Genomic DNA, 21940 nt, shown 5'->3' with positions numbered 1-21940 from the left:
CAACTTTTGTGTGACAGCATTACTGAGGAGACTTTTTCCCTCAACCGTGTCTTTAGGTGGTTAAAATCTTTTCGTACAACCACTGAGAGCGCATTATTCACAGTAGAAAACCTCAATTCAGTGAGAGTGCAAAAAATAATTACAATATATGAAAAAGTGGTTGTTTTTGAAAAGTGGTGAAAAAGTGGTATGAAAAGTGTTGTTGTGCAAGGATGGCCAAGTTCGGTTCCTTCTTCTACTGGTGGCTGGCAACATGGTCCCTTCACTGACGCCCTCGCAAGCTATGAAGCGGGATATAAAGGCCAGCAAGGCACCACTTCGGTTGGGCACGACGCCGCTGAAAGGATGGGACGCTTACCGCTGCTGTTTTTCCAGATTACGTTCCTCGGTGCCTTATCTCCGCGGGTTCTCGATTCTTGGCCGCGCTGGGCTGATCAAGCATTCCTGTCCCGGTTTCTAAAAGTGCAAGGATGGCCAAGTTCGGTTCCTTCTTCTACTGGTGGCTGGCAACATGGTCCCTTCACTGACGCCCTCGCAAGCTATGAAGCGGGATATAAAGGCCAGCAAGGCACCACTTCGGTTGGGCACGACGCCGCTGAAAGGATGGGACGCTTACCGCTGCTGTTTTTCCAGGTTGGTTACTTCAAAGATGCATCCTGTATGAAATGCAGCCATTACTGCCTTGTTGCGGTGTCGTGCCCGACCGAACTGTATGATAAGATGCGGCGTTTGCTGCTGTTCTTTTCATTCTTGCGCGAAAATTCTGCATGTCTGTTGTTGTTGCTGTCGGGTGATATTGAATCAAATCCCGGCCCTACCGTCGAACAAACACTTAACATTGTTCTTGAAACTGTGCGTAGGCTAGAAGCTGGTCAGAATACATTAATCGGTGAAATTAAGAGGCTGAGCGAAAAGCAAGATGCTACCGATAAAGAAATTAAAAGCTTGACCGAGAGAGTGGTCACTTTGGAGGCAAAGCTTGTTTCACATGCCACCTCACTGTCTAACAGCTCTGATCATGCTAGTGGCTCATTTGCCGATCAACTTCGGGCAGTAACGTCAAGGTGTGACGATGCTGAGAACAGAATGCGACGGTGCAATCTGTTGTTCTTTGGAATCCCCGACGAGGATAAAGAGAGTTGGTCGACTACAGAAAGAAAAATTATTGCCCTATGCTCAGATAAGTTGGATATCACAACTGGCAGTTCACAGTTTGAACGTGTGCACCGGCTGGGAAAATTTGCTTCAAATAAATCAAGACCAATAATTGCCAAGTTTACGTTATTTAAGGATAAGCAGGAAATTCTCACTAGCGCACATAAGCTGAAAAATACTGGGATCTCTATTAGAGAAGATTTTTCACTAGCTACTCGACAGGCACGTAAGAAATTGCTTCAATTCGCCAGAGAACGTAATTGTCCCTACAAATTGAATGTTGACAAACTTCGTATCAATAATACCACGTATATTTACGATAGTTGTTCTGATTCCGTAGTACCTGCTCGATAGCTAGTTGCCGATGTGCGCGGTGCTAAAGTCCAGCGGCTATCAACTACACGCGCACCTTCACTTTCAGTATCATTCACCAACATCCGCAGTCTGTTGCCAAAACGTGTCATGCTTGCATCATATCTTGAAGATAGCATGTCTGATGTTGTATTGTTAACCGAGACCTGGCTTAATGCAGATGTAGGTGACTCCGAGTTATTTCATACTTCTAATCAGTACGCCATTTATCGCCATGATCGTTCACATAAAAAGGGGGGCGGCGTGTTGGTGGCCATCAATAAAACTATTCCTTCTTTTCTCGTTGACACTGACACTGCTCTTGAGGTAGTTTGGGTGGCTTGTCCTACTTTACACGGGAAGTTACTGATGGGTGTGTGTTATCGCCCACCTGCCACTGACCGCTTGTTTGTGTCTGATCTTCATAAAAGTATTACCAGGGCCCTTGAACAGTTTCCCACTAATAAAATATACCTATTTGGGGATTTTAATTTCCCTGACATTAATTGGTCTCGCTTGTCTTCATCGAGCACTGATTCAGGTGATTTTATTGAGCTGTGTTTAGAATTCAATCTTACGCAAATTGTTTCTGAGCCTACCCGCGGTACTAACATATTAGATCTTATTCTCACAACAGAGCCACATAGCATAAGCCCTGTAATACAACTTGATGGATTTAGTGACCATAACTTACTGCAGTTCTCAATTTATATTCCACTAAAATTCGCTGGTGCTGAACGTAAGATAATAAGGGATTATAACAAAGCTAATTACGAACAAATTAACAATGAACTTGAGGTTTTCTTTCAGGAAACGTTTCTTCCATCATTTACAAATAATTCTGTTGAAGTGAATTGGAATTCATTTAGAAATATTATTTCACTCCTAGTAGACAAATATGTGCCACTACTCACTATATCTAATGACAAACGTAACCCATGGTTTAATAAATCGCTTAGATCACTCCGAAATAAAAAGAAAAGGTTATACGCTTCTGCTAAACGGCTATCGTGTCCCTCGGCATGGTCTAAATATAAGGATTGTTTAAAATCTTACTGCCTAGCAATATGTGAAGCCAAAAAGAAGTATTTTTCCAAAGATCTGTCCTCACTTCTACACACTAACCCTAGAAAGTTTTGGCAAGCTATCTCTACTGATCGTGGCAGTAATACAGTAACATTACATGACGCTGACAATGTTCCTGTCCCTGCATCTGAGTGTGCTTCAACTTTCAATTCGTTCTTTAGCTCTGTGTTCACCAATGAAGACTGCTCTTCCATTCCCTGTGTCTCCGACCTTCATTATCGCTTCATGTCCCCTATAAATATTAGTGTTGAAGGCATTTCAAAACTAATACGCGATCTAAAGGTGTCTACATCAAGTGGCATTGACAATATTAATTCTAAAATTCTAAAGAACACGTCAGCTATATCCAGTCAGATTTTGTGCTACATCTTTCAGCAGTCTTTATCAACAGGTCTTCTACCTGCTGACTGGAAGATAGCCAAAGTTATTCCTATATTCAAAGATGGAAACAGGCACTCACCTGGTAACTACCGCCCCATTTCACTAACATGCATTTGTTGTAAGCTTCTCGAGCACATCATTGCCTCCCATTTATCCCACCATCTTGAATCTAATAACTTTTTCTTTCAAAATCAACATGGTTTCCGTAAAGCGTTGTCTTGTGACACCCAACTTTTGGAATTTACATCAGATTTACATTATGGCATGAATAACAGCAAAATGATTGATTGCATCTTTCTCGACTATGCAAAAGCATTTGACAGAGTGGCTCACTGTCGTCTAATAGCTAAATTAAGTGCTCTTAAGATTGACTCATTAACATTATCTTGGCTTCGCAATTTCTTATCTAATCGGCACCAGTTTGTATTTGTGAATAACTTTAACTCCTCCACGTCTGTTGTAACATCAGGTGTACCCCAGGGTAGTGTGCTAGGCCCTCTTCTTTTCCTAATCTTTATAAATGATTTACCGAGCAACATTTCCTCCTGCATACGACTCTTTGCGGATGATTGCGTCATCTACAGAACAATTAACTGCCATAATGATCACCTAACTTTGCAAAATGACCTTCACCTAGTTAATCAGTGGTGCGACCGTTGGCAAATGACACTTAACACATCTAAGTGCTGCGTTCTTTCCTTCACTCGTACGAAATCATATCCTAATTTCCCTTACAAAATCTGCTCATCGGAAGTTCCCCGTGACTCTACTTACAAATATCTTGGCGTTCATTTTTCTACTAACCTAGCCTGGAGCTTTCACATCGAGAAAATATGCGCTAAAGCTAACAGAACGTTAGGGTTTTTACGTCGTCATCTGCACCTCACGCCATCTACCATCCGTCAACAGGCCTACCAAACTTTTGTACGCCCTCAACTTGAATACGCTTCTTCGATCTGGTCTCCTCATCAACAATACCTAATAGATAAATTGGAATCCATCCAAAATCGTGCTGCCCGCTTTATAACTTCTAACTACAGTCGTCAATCTAGCATTACCCAAATTAAACGCGATGTTCTCCTGCCGGACTTGGATTCCCGCCGCTCCGTTGCTCTCCTATGCCTCTTTCATAAATACTACTATAACTCATGGTCTAGCCGCCTGTCGCTTGAAACTCCTTCTCGCACATCTACTCGACTTCATAATCATCTCAGTTTCAGGCGCATTTTTGGCCGCATACAGTCATTCAATAACTCTGCATTACCGCGCGCCATCGCACTATGGAATAGCCTTCCAAATAATATTGTTTCAATAAAAGATCCTGCGAAATTTCGTGAACATTTGGAACTTCACATGTTCCTTTGACTTTTTTGTACGACTTTGTATTGTATTCGCCTTTGTATTGTTTTTGGACTTTGTTTTCCATTGTATTTCCTTGAATTTGTATGTATTTTTCCAATGTTTAACAGTGTTCTTTTTTTTTTCCAATGTACAAACGTATTTGTTTCTCTTGCCATGCAGTTCCCTTCTTTGCGTTAATTATTTGTCATTTTTCTGTAACCCCCCCTACTCAATGCTCCCCCGAGCCTGTAGGGTAAACTGAATAAATAAATAAATAAATAAGTTTCAATATTGCACCAAGTGCAGTGTGGCTCGAGCGTGAAGCAAGCCTCTTTGTAACATATCGAGAATCTGAGGTGGTGAGCATATGGTACCACAGATGCATGCATAAGTTCTAGGCAGTACTCCGCATTGTCCGTATGTCACGGGAAGCTCGCGTATTAGGCAGTTGATAAGTAATAAAAAAGAGAAGGTAAAAAAGATTCTCCACATTTGAGATAGATGACGGCATATGACAAGCATTGTCTTATCAACGGAACAAGTGCAGCGAAGCGGAGAAAAAAATGCAATGTAACAGAGAATGTCTGCTTTCAGCTGTGCTGCTATGGTGGACTTGCAACTACTCTACTGGGCTGACTTTTATGATTCAGCAGCATTCTACACCACATTATAGCACGCGAAATAAGAAGGTTGTGGGTTCGGTTCTCACCTGCGGCAAAATGTTTTTTCATCCACTTTAATTTCCATTAATTTATCGTTACATTATTTCATTTAGTAAGAACAAGTAATTTTCCCTATGTTGTCCTTGGTGTCAGTGTTTGTTGGCTTCTCTTGATATTATCGCCAACAGTAATTTATGTGACATATAAAGGAGACCCGCTCCCGCCCTGAAGCCCACAAGCTCTTGCGGCACATATTGAACTTGCCACATTAAAAGGTTAGTGGCTTGTTGTTTGCTTGAAAAATTCAGCTCTCCTACTGTGACTAGGAATTTGGCAGCTACCTAATAAAGCAGCAAATTTTTTTCGCTTCATGCTGGTATTTTTTAAATGAATTATGGTATGCAATACATAATTGTGACCGAGAAAAGGGAAGAAGTTAAGTGCGCAGGTATTAGTGCGAGAAGTGACTGCATAATAATTCAGGTCACCAAAGCCTTCTATTTCTCTCGGGTGGATCATAGACAGCCTCATGCTCCTCAATGTTCCTAAAAAAGCAATCTGGCTTGAATAATATACCGCCTGTATAGAGTACATATGCATAGACATTCCAGCACTGTTTATATTTATCTCAGAAGAACCTAATTTAGTTACAATACTTCAACTAAGGGCTCCCCAGATAAATAAAAGATATTGTACAAGTGATCTGCTACTAGAATTCCTGGAAATTGCACTCACAGTAAAATGATTGCATATTACACAAGCATATCCAACAACTCACAGTGCAGCGACAGTTTTTCACGCACCTTGTAAAAGCATGCAGGTCAAGTGCATCGTTGCGCGATTCAGTATGTAGCAGTGGAGCAGGTTCCTAGAGGTTGTAGGCTTGACTCCAGAATCCGCATAACCTTCAACAGTAAGAAAGTTTTAATTTATTGCGATGTGACGTTCAATCGTGTTATTTACAGTGTCATGTGGAATTGAAAGAAAGGGACTCGCACATCAATCTGTGCCTGTTTGTACAGATGTCTCGTAGTTAAATCTCAAGTGGTTTCACTGTTATATTGTAAAATTCAGGCGGGAATAAAACCAGCAGCAAACACCAGACTATTTGGGGAATTATAACCAAAACCTAAATATGTAGTGAATCAAAGAATCGATTATGAACAGTCTAAAACCTAGGCGGCGATTTTGTAGCGATGCCCTTTCCGATGCTACTCCTTTTCCTCAGTGGTCTGATTGACATTCCGCCATCGTTATTCACTAGAATAGCCAGCCGTGTATAGTGGGTCATAAGAGCGGCAAACATCGTGCGGAAAGCATCGCAACAAAATCGCAGCCCTTATTTAGGCAGCGCTACAACCTACATACTTTGACAGCAATCGCATGAGCTGACATCCTGTTCTTCAGATGAAAATATTGTTACGTGAAGCTGAAGCCGAATACTAATCGCAATTTATTTACGTGGAAGCTCACGAGGCCAAAATGGCGACGCTATAACAAGTCGGCACCCACGTCGTCTTCGTCCTCCTCAGTGCAGCCCCACTGTGGCGGCTGTTCCGTAGCATCACCCCCGGCTGTAGAAGCACCATCCCGGTGCTTAATCTACCCATCCGCGGTGAAAGGCGTGTTGTATGGTTTTGGTCTTGCCACGTGATCGATGTCACTTGCAGCTGATGATGACGCTGAGAGATCGGCGGGGTTGATTTCATACGTGACATCGATCAGTTGTCGTACCACACGGTAAGGGCCAGTGTAGCGCGACAGCAGCTTTTCAGAAAGGCCCACACGTCGAACGGGTGACCAGAGAAGCACCAGAGAACCCGGAGAAAAGTGCACGTCACGATGGTGGCAATCATAGAGGCGTCTCTGATGCTCCTGTGAGGCCTCGAGACGGGCGCGGGTGAGCTGGCGCGCGTGGTCGGCGTGTGCAATCGCGTCGCGGGTGTATTCAGTGGCGGAACGTGTGGCCGAGGGCAGCAATGTGTCCAAGGGAAACACGGGTTCTCGGCCATAAAAGAGATAGAATGGTGAATAGCCGGCGGTGTCGTGACGCGATGAATTATACGCGAACGTCACATATGGTAAGTGAAGATCCCAGTCGGGGTGGTCAGTCGCAACGTACTTCGAAAGCATGTCGGTGATGGTCCCGTTGAGGCGCCCCGTGAGGCCGTTGGTCTGTAGGACGTGCTGAACTTATGCTTTGTCGAGCAAGAGCGGAGGATGTCCTCGACGACTGCCGACAGCAAGCTGCGGCCACGGTCAGTGAGTAATTGGCGCGGAGCACCGTGCACTAAAATTATGTCATAGAGCAGAAAGTCAGCAGCGTCAGTAGCGCAACTTGTCGGGAGGGCTCTGGTGATTGCGTACCGCGTAGCATAATCGGTAGTGACGACGACCCATTTATTTCCGGAGCCCGAGATAGGAAATGGTCCGAGAAGGCCTAGACCAACACGGAAAAATGGTTCGGGTGGGATGTCGATCGGCTGGAGACATCCAGCTGGAGGTGTGGAGGGCTTCTTTCGGCGCTGACAGGGCTCACAAGCGGCAACGTAGCGCCGCATGGAGCGGGCGAGACCCGGCCAAAAGAATCGACGGCGTACACAGTCGTATGTGCGCGAGACGCCCAAGTGTCCAGCCAAGAGAGCATCGTGAAGTTGCTGGAGGACAGTCGAAAACAGGTGCGATGGAATGACGAGCAGAAGGCCAAGGCCGTGTGGATCGAGATTGCGGCGGTATAATGTCCCCTCCTTAAGGAGAAACATCCGCAGAGAGGCGTCGCCAGGCGTTGACTCCAGATGGTCGATGAGGGCTCGTAATGAAGGATCGTGGCGTTGCTCGTTGCCGATTTGAAGCAACTGGGACACAGAGAACACGCAAGCGATGGAGTCCGCATCAGCCGCTTCGTCGACGGGGTAGCGGGACGAACAATCGGCATCCTGGTGCAAGCGTCCCGTCTTGTATACCACGGAGAAGTTATATTCTTGCAGGCGTAATGCCCAGCGAGCGAGTCGTCCCGTGGGGTCCTTGAGCGAAGATAGCCAGCAGAGCGTGTGGGGATCAGTGATGACACAGAAGGAGCGTCCATACAAATATGGACGAAATTTCGCAACAGCCCACACAAATCAACCGGGCCTGACGAAATTCCAAACGAATTCCTAAAAAAATATGCTGAGTGGTGCAGTAGATATCTGGGACACATTTTTCGTAAATCACTAGCAACTTCTAATCTACCACATGACTGGAAAAAGGCTAAAATAATACCGATCCACAAGAAAGGAGACAAAAATAATGTTGCCAATTTCAGACCCATATCTCTCACCAGCACTTCATGCAAAATACTAGAACACATCATTATAAAACACATGACAGTATTTCTAGAACGTGAAAACATCCTATCGCCTCACCAGCATGGTTTTCGATCTGGCTTATCAACCATCACTCAACTAACAGAGGTAGTTCATGACCTCGCTCTTAGTATTAATAATCGTTCTCAAATTGACATGATTTTACTTGACTTATCTAAAGCTTTTGATTGCGTGAGTCACACTAAACTAATTGCAAAAGTGGAGCATGCCATCGGGAAAGGAGAAGTTTCTGCTTGGATAACAGCTTTTCTAACACACCGCTCACAATTTGTTATGTTTGACCACATGCCATCTGATGTCGTTCCTGTCACATCTGGAGTACCACAAGGCTCGGTACTCGGGCCGCTATTATTTCTAATCTTTATTAACGATATAACCGATAATATAGGGTGCAAAATCAAACTCTTCGCGGATGACTGCGTGATATATAAGGAAATTAACAGCCATAACGACCATCTCGATCTTTCTGATTCCCTTAACACGCTAGCCGAGTGGTGTTCCCAGTGGCAAATGTCTATTAACGTCAATAAATCAGTGGCAATGACAATAACAAGAAAAAAGCAACCCTCTCATTTCACCTATGTCGTTAATGGCACGCCTCTTTCCATGGTTGAGCAACAGAAATATTTAGGAATAACGCTGACATCAAACCTCAATTGGGAAACACACATAACTAATATTACAACTACTGCACTACGAAAGCTATTTTATCTAAAAAGACGCCTAAAGATCGCTCCAACGAACATTAAGCTTCTGGCCTACAAAACATTTGTGAGACCTATTTTAGAATACGCTAACACAGTCTGGTTTCCTTACACAGCAACTAACATAGCTAAACTTGAAGCTGTACAAAGAAAAGCCGCAAGGTTCATTCATAGTAAATATCGTTCTACTGACTCACCTTCACGTCTCTTAGCTTCCTCAGGCCTCAACACATTATCGACGAGAGCGAAACAAGGTCGATTAAAATTTCTGTTTCAAATGCTGCACCATCAGTATAAAATTGATATCACCCGGTACATTTCATATTCGCAATCTAGAATAACACGGCATCAACACGAACATACGCTAACTGAATATTCCTTTTCTAATGACGCATTCAGGTACTCATTCTTTCCTCGAGTAATCAGAGAATGGAATGAACTTAACTCATCATTAACAGCGACAAATTCTTTATCCCTGTTCGTTTCACAACTGGAGCTCATCACAAGAGATTATTAATGATTTCTCATGTTTGTTCCCTGTTCTCTTTATGCTAAACTAACAGTGCTTAGAAAAAAAATGTATACACTTCTTTGTTTCCAATACTTCACGTTTTTTGCTTTGACTATGATATGCCCCGGTTGTTGTTCATTTTTGTTCTGCTTTGTTTAGTGTTCTGTTGTATAGCTTATCTACCTTATCCTTTGTATTTTGTTGAATATTGTTGCTTTTTCATTCTTTGTGTAACTCGCAATGTATTTATGTCTGGAAAAGAAAGTGTTCATGCCCGTCTGCTAGGCTCTCGGCTGAGAGCGGCAGTATTGTAAAATAAATAAATAAAGCGCGACGCACTCGCGCTCTGTCATTGAACAATTGCGCTCGGCGGATAATAGAAGTCGGCTGGCGTAGGCTATAACGCGATCATGTCCACGCTGGCGCTATGCTAACACTGCTCCTATGCTGTGACCACTGGCATCAGTTCGAACTTCCGTTGAGGCAGACAGGTCAAAGTGGGCCAGAATTCAAGGCGTGGTAAGGAGAGTAGTGAGCTGTGAAAAAGAGGCGGCATGGTCAGGACCCCAAGAAAAAGGGGCGTTTTTCTTCAAGAGGTCGGTAAGGGGACGTGCGATGGTCGCAAAATCCTTCACAAAGCGTCGGGAATAAGAGCACAGCCCTACGAAACTACGAGCGTCCTTGGTAGACTTCGGAACAGGAAAATTCGTAACGGTGCGAATTTTGTCCGGATCGGGTCGCACGCCTCTGGCGTCTACGAGGAGTACAAGGACGGTGATTTGGCGGCGAGCGAAATGACATTTTGACGAGTTCAACTGGGGACCGGCGCGGCGGAACACGTCAAGAATCGCTGAAAGACGGTCTAGATGCGTGTCGAATGTGGGTGAATAAACGATGACGTCGTCCAGATAGCACAAACAGGTGGACCGTTTGAACCCCTGAAACAAAGAGTCCATCATTCGTTCGAAGGTGGCGGACGCGTTACAGACACCGAGAGGCATCACCTTGAACTGATAAAGGCCGTAAGGGGTAACAAATCGAGTCTTCTGTCGGTCCATGTCATCGACGGATATCTGCCAGTAGCCGGACCGTAAGTCAATAGAAGAAAAATAGGCGGCACCGTACAGGCAGTCTAGAGCGTCATCAATACGTGGCAAAGGGTACACGTCCTTTTTTTGTGATTTTGTTCAATTGGCGATAATCTATACAAAAGCGCCACGTTCCATCCTTCTTTTTGACAAGTACGACGGGAGATGCCCAGGGACTACAGGAAGGCTCAATAATGTCCTTTGCAAGCATCTTTTTGACTTCCTGTTGGATAACAGCTCGTTCCGACGCAGGAACACGATATGGACGTCCGTGAATAGGGTTCGCATCGCCAGTATTCATGCGATGGGTCAATGCGGACGTTTGACCTAAGGGTGTATTGCCAAAGTAAAAAATGTCGCGATAGCCTTCAAGAACGCGGCAAAGAGCTTCAGCTTGAGCAGGTGTAAGGTGAGAGGAAACCATCTTCTTAATGTCGACGTCAGTACCATGCGATGACGTCACGGTATGGGCTGAGCTGTAACGGTCTTCCACTGTGAATGGCTCGACCTCATCATCCTGCAAAGCGCTAATTACAGCCAAGGAGATCCCTGAGGCAGAACTTGCGCGGTTAGCGCGAAATTGACAAGTGGAAGGCAGGTGTGGCTGCCAGAAAGTTTCAGCACAGTGTGCGGCACGGTAACACCATGTGTAAGCATAACGGCCGGAATTGGTGTGGCCACGTAATTGCCGTCAGGTACAGCTGGTGAGGACAAGTCGACGTGTGTCACACAGTGAGGCGGTAGGCGAATAAAATCCATGCAGCTGAGATGGCTTGCAGGCGGGTCCCCAGGGTCGGCAAGAAGAGGCAAGTCAAGGCGAAGGGAGCTGGCCGAACAGTCAATAAGGGCAGAATGATCGGCAAGAAAATCCAGACCGAGAATGAGTTCGTGAGGGCAATGCTCGATGACGGTGAAGAGAATGACGGTGTATCTCTCAGCAATGGCGAGTCGGGCAGAACAAATGCCAACAATAGCGACAGTCCCTCCGTCGGCGACTTGTACAACTCGGTTCGGGGCAGGCGTCAAAACTTTCTTGAGCCGACGGCGAAGAGCAGCACTCATAATGGTCACATGCGCTCCGGTGTCAATCAACGCGCACACAGGAATATTGTCGACGAGAACGTCCAGAAGATTCTTGTTCGTAGGTAAGGTGAAGCGAGGATTTCGTGCCAATGTCGTCAATACAGCTTCACCTCCAGAAGCTGCACTGTCTAGTTTTCCGGTCGGGGATATGGCGAGTAGGTCGGAGAAGGACCATGGCGTGACGGGGGCGAGCGGGAGTAGCGGGGTCGTGTCAAAGGTGTCGCAGGGTCAGATGATGAACCTGGCATAGAAAGGGCGAAGGAAAAGGATGCGCTAGAGGGGCGAGGGGGTAATCACGATAATAGCGCGTCGGAGAAGTCCAGCTGCTGCGGCAATGGCGAGCGACATGTCCATTGCGTCGGCAGTTAAAACAAATCGGCTTGTCGTCCACGTTTCGCCATTCAGAGGGGTTGCGCTGCCCATAAGAGGAGTAAGAAGAGTGTGGTGGGGACGTGCATGGAGACAAAGGTTCGGAGCGTACGGAACGAATGGATTGCAGGTCGACGTTGGACAACTCTTGACGGACGACGGCCTGGATCAAGGAGATTGTCACCGGAGAATGATCAGGTAACGGGAATGAAGGGGCCGCTGGTTGTGCCGCTTCGACCTCACGACGAATGATGCGGGTCAAACTGTCACATCGCGACGGCTGGTGGAAGAGGTGGTCACAGGATGATGTAGCAGCTGTGTTGGGACGTCGCGTGATGTGCAGGGATACCCGGTGGCTTTTAGCATGCTCGAGACGGCGGCACTCCTTGAGGATGGTATCGATGCTGGTGACGTTCGTAAACACCAGTAAATTGAAGGCGTCGTCAGCAATGCCTCTGAGGACGTGATTAACCTTATCGTCCCCAGTCATGTTCGGGTCAGCCTTGGCACAAAGGGCCAAAACGTCGAGAATGTACGACACGTAGGACTCGGTCGACGTCTGTACACGTGTGGCAAGGGCTTTCTTGGCATTGACGTGTCGACCAAACGGCTTGCCAAAAAGATCGCGTAGCTTGTCTTTGAAGTGATCCCAGCTCGAGATCTCCGCTTCGTGGCTCTGAAACCGCGCAAATGGAACTCCGTCAAGGTAGAAAAGCGCGTTGGCAAGCATAATAGTCGGATCCCACGTGTGACTGGTGCTGACACGTTCGTATAAGCGGAGCCAGTCGTCAACATCAGGACTGCCGACTCCGTTGAAAACACCAGGATCCCGTGGTGGGGAAACGGCGACGTAGGTTGGGGCTGCAGGCGGAGACGCTTGCGTAGATGAAGTGCCGCCAGCAGGAGCCGAAGTTGCATTGTTACCGTTGCGACCGCTGCGAAGCTCCATGACGGTACGGGGAACGTCCACCTCCACCAAATTAATTTTGCGTGAAGCTGAAGCCGAATACTATTTACAATCTATTTACAGGGAAGCTCACGAGGCCAAAATGGCGACGCTATAACAAGCCGGCACCCACGTCGTCTTCGTCCTCCTCAGTGCAGCCACAATGTGGCGGCTGTTCCGTAGCAATATTATTGAAAAGAGAGTCTGATTCACATGCCTCGATGAAAAAGAAATTTCGCTGTTGTAATATCGCTCTATATTTGCCGTGCAATGTAGAAGCCAAATATGCGAGCACGTCGAAGAACAGAAACAATGCAGACAGGTTCTCGCGAAGTGGGACTTCTAACTGAACTGTATCAATAAAATAATGTTCAGACCAGCTAATATCTGCTCAAGTGTCAAACACCGCAGTCGCGTGCCAACTCGCGATGCACATGACACATCGACATGCATTACACACGTAACTTGCGGAAATGCATATCCACGAAAAAATTCCTTGCCGGAAAACTACCGGAGAAATTAACTTTGAGTGTTTACGTAAATATTTGCCCATTAATTTCCAACAATCAGCGGTGGTAGCACTTCACTGCAGAAAGCAAGTAAGCGGTAAGGAATAATACATTTCACGGAAACTCCCATCGTGAAACTCCCAACGTGAAACAGCAACATGGGCAACATATGCTCCGAAAGTGTTCTGTTGTCATTGCACAAAGCTTACTACATGAACCATAAGCTGCGAGAATGCGCGCAAGCGTCAGACCTGCTTACCTTCAAGATGTGGTCAGCAAACGCTTTGTCTCGCAGGCACCATGCGATGACGCTCTTTCCGGCGCGAACACTGTCGAATTGGCGATGAACACCAGCGCACGAAAGCACAACCTTTAACAAATTCTTCCATGCACCATAGTTCGAAGCCACAGTACGGACAGACGAGAGCAAAGGCAGCTCGGACGGGCCCTGTAGTACACGTAAGACACTTGCACATAACAGGAAACACAAGGCTAACTAATAGCGTTACACGAATCCAGAGGTTTCCTGATGGTTGATGCACACGATACGAATCACAGTTTCTTTAGACACTTCCAAAATATGATACAATTACCGTGTAACTGCAACGAGCACTCGCACCGCTCACGCCAACACAACATGCCCAGCTCAATATATCATCCAGTAATGTTACCGGAGATAAACGGATGGATGAACGGATGGATGGATGGATGTCATGAGCGTCCCGTCAGGAACAGGGTGGTGGGTTGTGCCACCAAGCTCTTGCTATTGTACTGCCTATTGTCCTACCTAGGTTAAACAATAACAAAAGACACTATGAACTACCACGCCCAAATTTTCTGATCCCCTATTGCAAACGTCACACTGCTGCAGCGCCGCACTGCGGTTAACAAGTGAATTCAGCCTCCGAGATCTACAGTTGCCTCTAGGGCGTGCAGTTTGCAAAAGCACGGCTTTCGAGATTTAATTTTGTTACTCAGGGAAAGTCGTAGCTGGAAGGAAGCCTGGTGTTTAAACACAACATATTGAGTTTAAGATGTCTTGGTGCGCTGCCTTGTTTTTATAAGCATATACAGAGATTTCAGACGAACTACGCGCAAACTTTTGCCGGCGGACACGAGCCAATCAGCGAGCAGCGTGTGCAGCTCCGTCTGCTTGGGATGGCGGACGGTGTGGGGGCAGGCGCGATAGCTGCGTCACCCACCGATCAGAAATGTGGAATTATTACACATTGTCACGAGTAAGGTTAACGCCTGGTACGCTTGCTTGAGCGAGCGGAAGGAACACACGAACGCAAGATGCAGCACACACAACATTCATTCAATATGGACTCTTAAGAACAGGAAAACACGGTAACATTCCACTTATCGCACACGGCATGCGTCCTCCCTTACTAAGCTTTCCGCTCACACTACCGCGTTTACAAACGTCTGTGCGGCGATTTTCTATTCTCTGTAGTAGGAGCGCTTACAGTACCGGTACTGTTCGACGCGAGTATCGGCGTCCCCCGGTCTGTGATCTTTCGATGGGATCTGGTTGTCGTCAGTGGTTGTTAGTGTCCGGCGTCACCGATGCCCCAGCCGACGTGACGACGGCACGGTCGCTGAGGGGCTGTCGCGCTCCGGCAGAGCGGGGCTCGTGCCGGCTGGCGCTCCCGGTGCGCGCCGGCCCAGCTTGGTCCTCTGGACGGGATTGTGACTGGCTGTAGCCAGCCTCCGCGCGTATACGTTCAGCGGCAGCAACGCTGACGTGTCCTAGCAGGTAGGTCCGGGCCAGCGGTGGTTCCAGGCACGTCGGACATCTGCTCGCCGAGCCTGGTACTCGGGTGGGACGTCGATGTGTCGCCTAAGATCTGGGGCAGGACCCAGACAGGCGATCTCCGGCCGTCTTCTCCTGGAACGCTGCGCCCGGTCACCACGTCCTTCTCTGCGCGTGCCCCTTCTCCAAGATGGCGGCTCCACGCGCCCGCTCCACTCCTTCTTCCTCGTCCTCTTTCTTCGTTAACGCTTGTCACTCCTGACAATGGCCCCCTTGTTTTCCGAGTTTTCGCTGCGCGAAAACTTCCTTCACTGCTCGTCACCACTTGGGTTTAAGACACTGCACTTCCACTTCACCACACCACATATAACTTCACTGCGCCACTTCTTCACCCATCACTGCATTTCACCGCGCTCCACTGTACTACACCACATGTAACTTCACTTCGTCGTTTCTTCATTCACACATCACACTTCATCGCACTTCACTACACCCACGCGCACATCACGTACATTTCTGCCCAATCTTAACGATACGTCAGTGTCAACGACAGCTCCACAAGGCATTGTATTCCGCGAGTGTTTGAGGAAGACTCCTCAGAAGCTCTAAACACTATATGCATGCGCAGCAAGCTGTTCCCCAGTATACGAACATATTCACACAGTCAACACGTAAACGAACATATTCCGCAAAGTCAGTGATGTCCTTCGTGTCACGTTTACTCAGTAAATCCGCGTACTCCTGCCTACCGGTTGTTGTGTGACATCGATACAGCCAGACAGGAAGCTGTGCACTAGTCCTGACTCTCGACGCTGGCGTCTCATCGCGACATTGCCTCGAGTAGAATGATTTAGATGAAACCAGGAGTTGGGGCGGGACGCAGACATGCATGCCCTGGGCTTGTCAAAGTTGTCAGACACAGCGATGATGCGTCCATTGTTCTTCAATTCTTGAGCCCGTCTTTTCTCACATACGCTCGGCTTAGACATCATGCTTGTTATCTTCGCCTTCTGAGGGGTAAATTCTGTTGCTGGGATGTCTGCATGGTATGGGCTTTCAGCAACCAACTCTGTGATGACAGTTCCGGAGTCCTTTTGAAATGGTTGCTCAATAATAGGCGTAGTTCCTAGAGGTGCCTTTGATACCAATCCTTTTGATGTGGTTCTCTGGCATATGTCGCAAGATCGCACAAACCGTTTAATGTCACTTTGCATGCACGGCCAAAAGAATTCTTCGGATACTCGGCTGGTCGTCTTTCTTACTCCTTGATGGCCAGCCATTATAGTGTCGTGCGCCAGCTCGAGGACTGCCCTTCGTAAACTCGCTGGCACTACTAGCTGTCGTGTTTCTCTTCCATCGTGAGTTCTGGCTATACGGTAAAGTAATTCTCCAACCTTCTCAAACTTATGTACGACCCGGCTCTTCTTATTCTGAATCCATTTCCCTAAAATTTCAAAATAATGTCGCAGTGTACTGTCCGCTTCTTGCCTTTTCTTCATTTCTGTCGCAGTTATATCGATGCCGGTGCCTGAAGTATTCTTTATACCGACATCTCTCCTATCCTGGTTCCTTGTGCTTTTCTCTACTGACAATATACTAGCTTCTCCGGTATACGGATCCGAACTTCTTCCGTTGTCTCTGCCACTTGCTTCGGTGGATTCATGCTCCGTCCTACTTGTAATTTGGATACTGGGAAAACTCCAGAGGGGATCTGGATCATCCACTCTTCTAACTCCTGGCACATTCCCAAGAATGACGTCGTACAGCGGTTCTTTGACGCACCGGGCTTCAATCCAACCGCAATAATAGGGCGTCAAAAGCGACGCACGAGCCATAGGCATTCGCCTTACTGTACCATCCGCCAATCGAACTGGTGCTTCTGTACCGGTGATATCTCTGTCCGACACCATGGATCGCCTTACCATAACAATGTTGGACCCGGTGTCTCTGAGTACTGACACTTTTCGTCCTTGCAGCACTCCCACTACTACTGGCATCGAGGTTTTCGGGTCTTCTGACCTCGGAACTGTCATGACAGCGCCTGCCTTGTCGCTGTACTCCGGCTCCATTTGTGTCCTGTCACCTTCGATGTGACTTTTGCTCGCAACAACACAGGCAGTTTTATTTTCTGAATTACCTCGGCAGGTTTGTATTGTATGTCCATGCCGTCCGCATCCCTCGCACTTCAACGTCGCACTGCGAGTCCGACCCAAGGGACAATTCACAGCCCGATGCCCTATCTTGTCACAAATGAAACATTTGATTCTACTTCGAGTATTTTCTCTCTCATCTGGTATCTTCTTATCTTCCTTCCCCTTTCCTAAGTGCCTTTGGCCTTGGGCTTCTAAATACCGGTCGGCGTGTTCAGATAGTTCAGCCACCGTCCTCAAGTTGCGTTCTTTCAGGAATATTGCCACGCCCTGATGACATGATGCTAGGAACTGTTCTGCAATCATGTTGTCCCTCAAGTCTTCAAATGTCTTCTCTACGTTAGCCATCTCCAACCAACGATCAAAGTAGTTGGAGATTCGAGCGGCGAATTGCTGGCCTGTCTCGTTATCGTGTGGCTTGGAGCTTCGGAATTTATCCCGGAAACCTTCGGCCGTTAGTCTGAAGCGTTGTAGGAGAGCCTTCTTTACCTTGTCGTAATCTAGTGCGTCAGTCGCTGACATCCGGCTGTACACGGCCAACGCTTCCCCCACCAGACACATACTCAATCCCGTCGCCCAGTCACTCTTCGGCCAGCCTTGTCCAGTTGCTATTCGCTCAAAACGTTGTATATAGGCATCTAGGTCATCTCGCCTTTCGTCAAAGGGGCGATTAGCTTTTGCGGACACATTGTCGCTATTCTCTGAGGTACTGCGTCTGAGCTCCTATTTCCTGCCTCTTCTCCACTGTTACTCATGCGCAGCTGCAACTTCTTTTCCGTAAGCTCTTTTTCCAACATCAAGTTCCTATATGCACGCTCGTCCGCAGCTTTCGCTCTCTCCTCCTCTTCTTTAGCAGCCTCTCGCGCCTCTGCGCGTTCTTCTCTTAATCGCTTCTGTTCTTCATGATACAGTGCTATTATGGCTTCGGCCGACATGCCCGCGGCATTCCCAGCCGTCATCAAACGTTCAAGGTCCATTCCGCTGCTCAATACACCCCGAGGCACGTGACGAAGTTAAAGGGATCCTGGCAGGCTCGCCAATGTTGTCACGAGTAAGGTTAACGCCTGGTACGCTTGCTTGAGCGAGCGGAAGGAACACACGGACGCAAGATGCAGCACACACAACATTAATTCAATATGGACTCTTAAGAACAGGAAAACACGGTAACATTCGACTTATCGCACACGGCATGCGTCCTCCCTTACTAAGCTTTCCGCTAACACTACCGCGTTTACAAACGTCTGTGCGGCGATTGTCTATTCGCTGTAGTAGGAGCGCTTACAGTACCGGTACTGTTCGACGCGAGTATCGGCGTCCCCCGGTCTGTGGTCTTTTGATGGGATCTGGTTGTCGTCAGTGGTTGTTAGTGTCCGGCGTCACCGATGCCCCAGCCGACGTGACGACGGCACGGTCGCTGAGGGGCTGTCGCGCTCCGGCAGAGCGGGGCTCGTGCCGGCTGGCGCTCCCGGTGCGCGCCGGCCCAGCTTGGTCCTCCGGACGGGATGGTGACTGGCTGTAGCCAGCCTCCGCGCGTCTACGTTCAGCGGCAGCAACGCTGACGTGTCCTAGCAGGTAGGTCCGGGCCAGCGGTGGTTCCAGGGACGTCGGACATCTGCTCGCCGAGCCTGGTACTCGGGCGGGACGTCGATGTGTCGCCTAAATCTGGGGCAGGACCCAGACAGGCGATCTCCGGCCGTCTTCTCCTGGAACGCTGCGCCCGCTCACCACGTCCTTCTCTGCGCGTGCCCCTTCTCCAAGATGGCGGCTCCACGCGCCCGCTCCACTCCTTCTTCCTCGTCCTCTTTCTTCGTTAACGCTTGTCACTCCTGACACACATATACACGCTTCTTATGGCGCCCAGTGGCGTGTTTTTGAGAATGTGAGGCCTTATCTTGAACATGTGGAACCATATTTCCTCGTAGCGTAAGGAATAAAGGCGACAAAACGTGGCGATGGCTGGCTTGCAGCCGCAGCGGAACTTCGGCCAAAGTGAAACAGGCGTACTGCTTGCATGCTCGCGTAATCAAACAAATCCGTCCGTACTCTGCACACAACTTTCCTACTCAGCCAAATCACAATTATAAAGAATTCAGTTGTACGCCCAAGTAAGCATTTACGGGATCCACGCTGCCCTAATTCTACCCCTACTCATATTAACACAACAATGACTCGTGTACTTGTGGTCAGCGCGATAGTGACATGGACAAACGGAAGAAACACAACAACACGGTGCTGTTCCGTCCGTGTGTTTGTTCCTTGCTTCCGCGTTGCTTTTGCGCTGTTGCTAAAAGTACGATGAATCATAACCAACTCGCCCACTTTGCTATCTCGCTACAGCAGTCACACGCAGTTTTGAAAAGAAAGGCACTTTTAACATCGACCGCAGGTTCTGCATTGGTTAGTGAGCGAACTTTTGTGTATAATTTGGGTGAGCAGTAGAGAAAACAGATCATGACAAGGCCGAGGGCTGAAAAAAAATAGTGTAGAAAAAGCAACATATTAAAAAGTGCTTCGAAGACCACGGTTTTCAGGTGGAGCACTGGCAGCGTCTCCCAATGTTCAAGTTTTTTTTTCTTCAGTTTATTCTATCAGAAACGTTACAGATATTCAATTTCACTACATTCTTTCGAACTGGGCTTTCTGAAAAGTAGCGGCAGTTCCAGTTCAGCTTTGGAGGTGGCAGCGCTTGCATTTCCCGCTGACGGCTGCAAACAAATCTTCCTAGCTTAATATAGAGACAATTGTAACGTACGTATTAGATATTTACGTGTAATGAGGCTATCATGAAACCAATATAACACCGCGAACAGCTACTTAAATGGTAGGTTGTATATTCATATACGCTCACAACAAAGCGGCGGATTGGCCCCGGAGGCGTCCGCCTCTTTTTCGGTTCATGTAGCCCAAGCCATCGAACACTGCCCGTGGTTCGTGCCACCGCGTCTCCAGCCGCCGCGCAATTGTTATTTGTCGTGAGAAATAATTCGCTGCATGAGGAATTGATGTACGTATGTACTGTTGATGGCGCGTGGTGATCAATGCGGCCAAGATAGATAGGGAGGTGGAGGCAGGCGCCCCGCCCCCCATTTTTTTTTTACTTTGATACGCCAGTAGTTAATACATCTTTCAGGTAGATTATCTATCTGTAGTATGCGTTAAAATGTAATCACTGTGCGCACTCTATGTTACATGGATGTGCACTCGAGGGAGTACACAGCCAGGTAACATAGAGTGCACACACAGGTGACATCCTGCTGGTAGCACAGGTAACATAGTGCTCATAACGGAGCATCTGAAAGACGGCTGCTGTGAGAACCGCCTTAATCATTCAATCAACTATATATGATAGCCTAGCTGGCACTCAACTTTCATGAAATTCTTGCATATTAGGTTAAATACTTCCGATTTTTGCATCTGACTTGCTACTAGAGAATAGAAAGTCGGAAAAGTATGAAATACTTTACTTATTAAGAGAATGCATGGCATAAGGCACTATACACAATCCTATTTCATGGCATGCTCAATTTTCCGCACAATATAGCCACAATTAGTGCCGGTCGGCACGTCTCTAGTGTGAGGGGGGCAAGCAGTGCATCTTCCTTGAATCTGCCAGTGACTAACACATAGTACAGATAGATTTAACTCTAATATTTGTAAAAGATGCTAGCACTGCGCACATTTCGTTACCGACATGTGCACTTGAGTGCACACCTAGGTAACGTCCCGCCCTATACACAAAGGGCACATCCTACAAGAATTATAATAAGGGTTGGTTTCTTGGAGCAAATGAAAGGATAAGTCCATTTAGTACTTACAATGACTCTGCTTAGTGTATCAATGTCTGTCACACAGTACAGATACATCTGCCTGTGTTATATGTACAGACAGTTGTTATGCGCACTCTATGTCACCTGCACGTGCACTCAAGTGCACACTCAGGTAACACATATTGCACATCCAGTTGACATCCTGCCGTAAATATAACGGACACATCCTAGAGGCATAATAAAGGTCACTTCCTGGAGGTACACGTAAGGATAAGTAAACACCTGGTACACAGAAAGTTGGCGTCCTTGAGATCACACAAAGTACAAGGAATCATAAACGTCACATAGGGCACAAGAAGGAAACATAAAGGCAATGGCCAATTTCATAGGGGTGCGTGCGGCAACAGAATAACCCGCTCCCGTTTATTCTGCAGATCCTTTCGTTGTGCAGTGGCTGTGCGCGGGGTGGCACGAGTGTTTAGCATCATCGGTCCAACGTGACTACTGAAGGCATCGTTTGAATATTTTCAGCTCTGAACTGTGGTATAGTGTCTCCCTCTAAAATAAACATGTTTCCAAAATAAAGTTGTTTCCATCCATGTCTCCCTCTGAGAGACCTCATGTTAACTGCTTAATCATGTTGTAGACTAGTTAGGCTAGATGGCGCACCCTTTTCGGGCACGTGTTTGGCTTCGACCAATGAGGCGGTAACATCA

General features: G+C 47.3%; 1 protein-coding gene across 1 annotated transcript in view; it reads right to left on the bottom strand.

The window, feature by feature from the left end:
* The window catches only part of LOC139057687 (uncharacterized), a 40304-nt gene extending 21161 nt beyond the window's left edge, over positions 1-19143 (bottom strand). The window contains exons 1-3 of the mRNA XM_070536412.1: positions 15026-19143; positions 13811-13999; positions 5780-5881 (exon numbers count right to left, since the gene is read on the bottom strand). Of these exons, the coding sequence (XP_070392513.1) occupies positions 16030-18018 (1989 nt within the window). The 5' untranslated portion in view covers positions 18019-19143 and the 3' untranslated portion in view covers positions 5780-5881; positions 13811-13999; positions 15026-16029. The remainder of the gene's footprint in view (positions 1-5779; positions 5882-13810; positions 14000-15025) is intronic.
* Between the last annotated feature and the right edge of the window lie 2797 nt (positions 19144-21940).

The sequence above is a fragment of the Dermacentor albipictus genome, chromosome 3 (genome assembly GCF_038994185.2).
Source record: "Dermacentor albipictus isolate Rhodes 1998 colony chromosome 3, USDA_Dalb.pri_finalv2, whole genome shotgun sequence".
NCBI lineage: Eukaryota > Metazoa > Arthropoda > Arachnida > Ixodida > Ixodidae > Dermacentor > Dermacentor albipictus.
The sequence above is the reverse complement of the archived record's forward strand: the minus strand, read 5'-3'. Positions and strand labels throughout refer to the sequence as shown.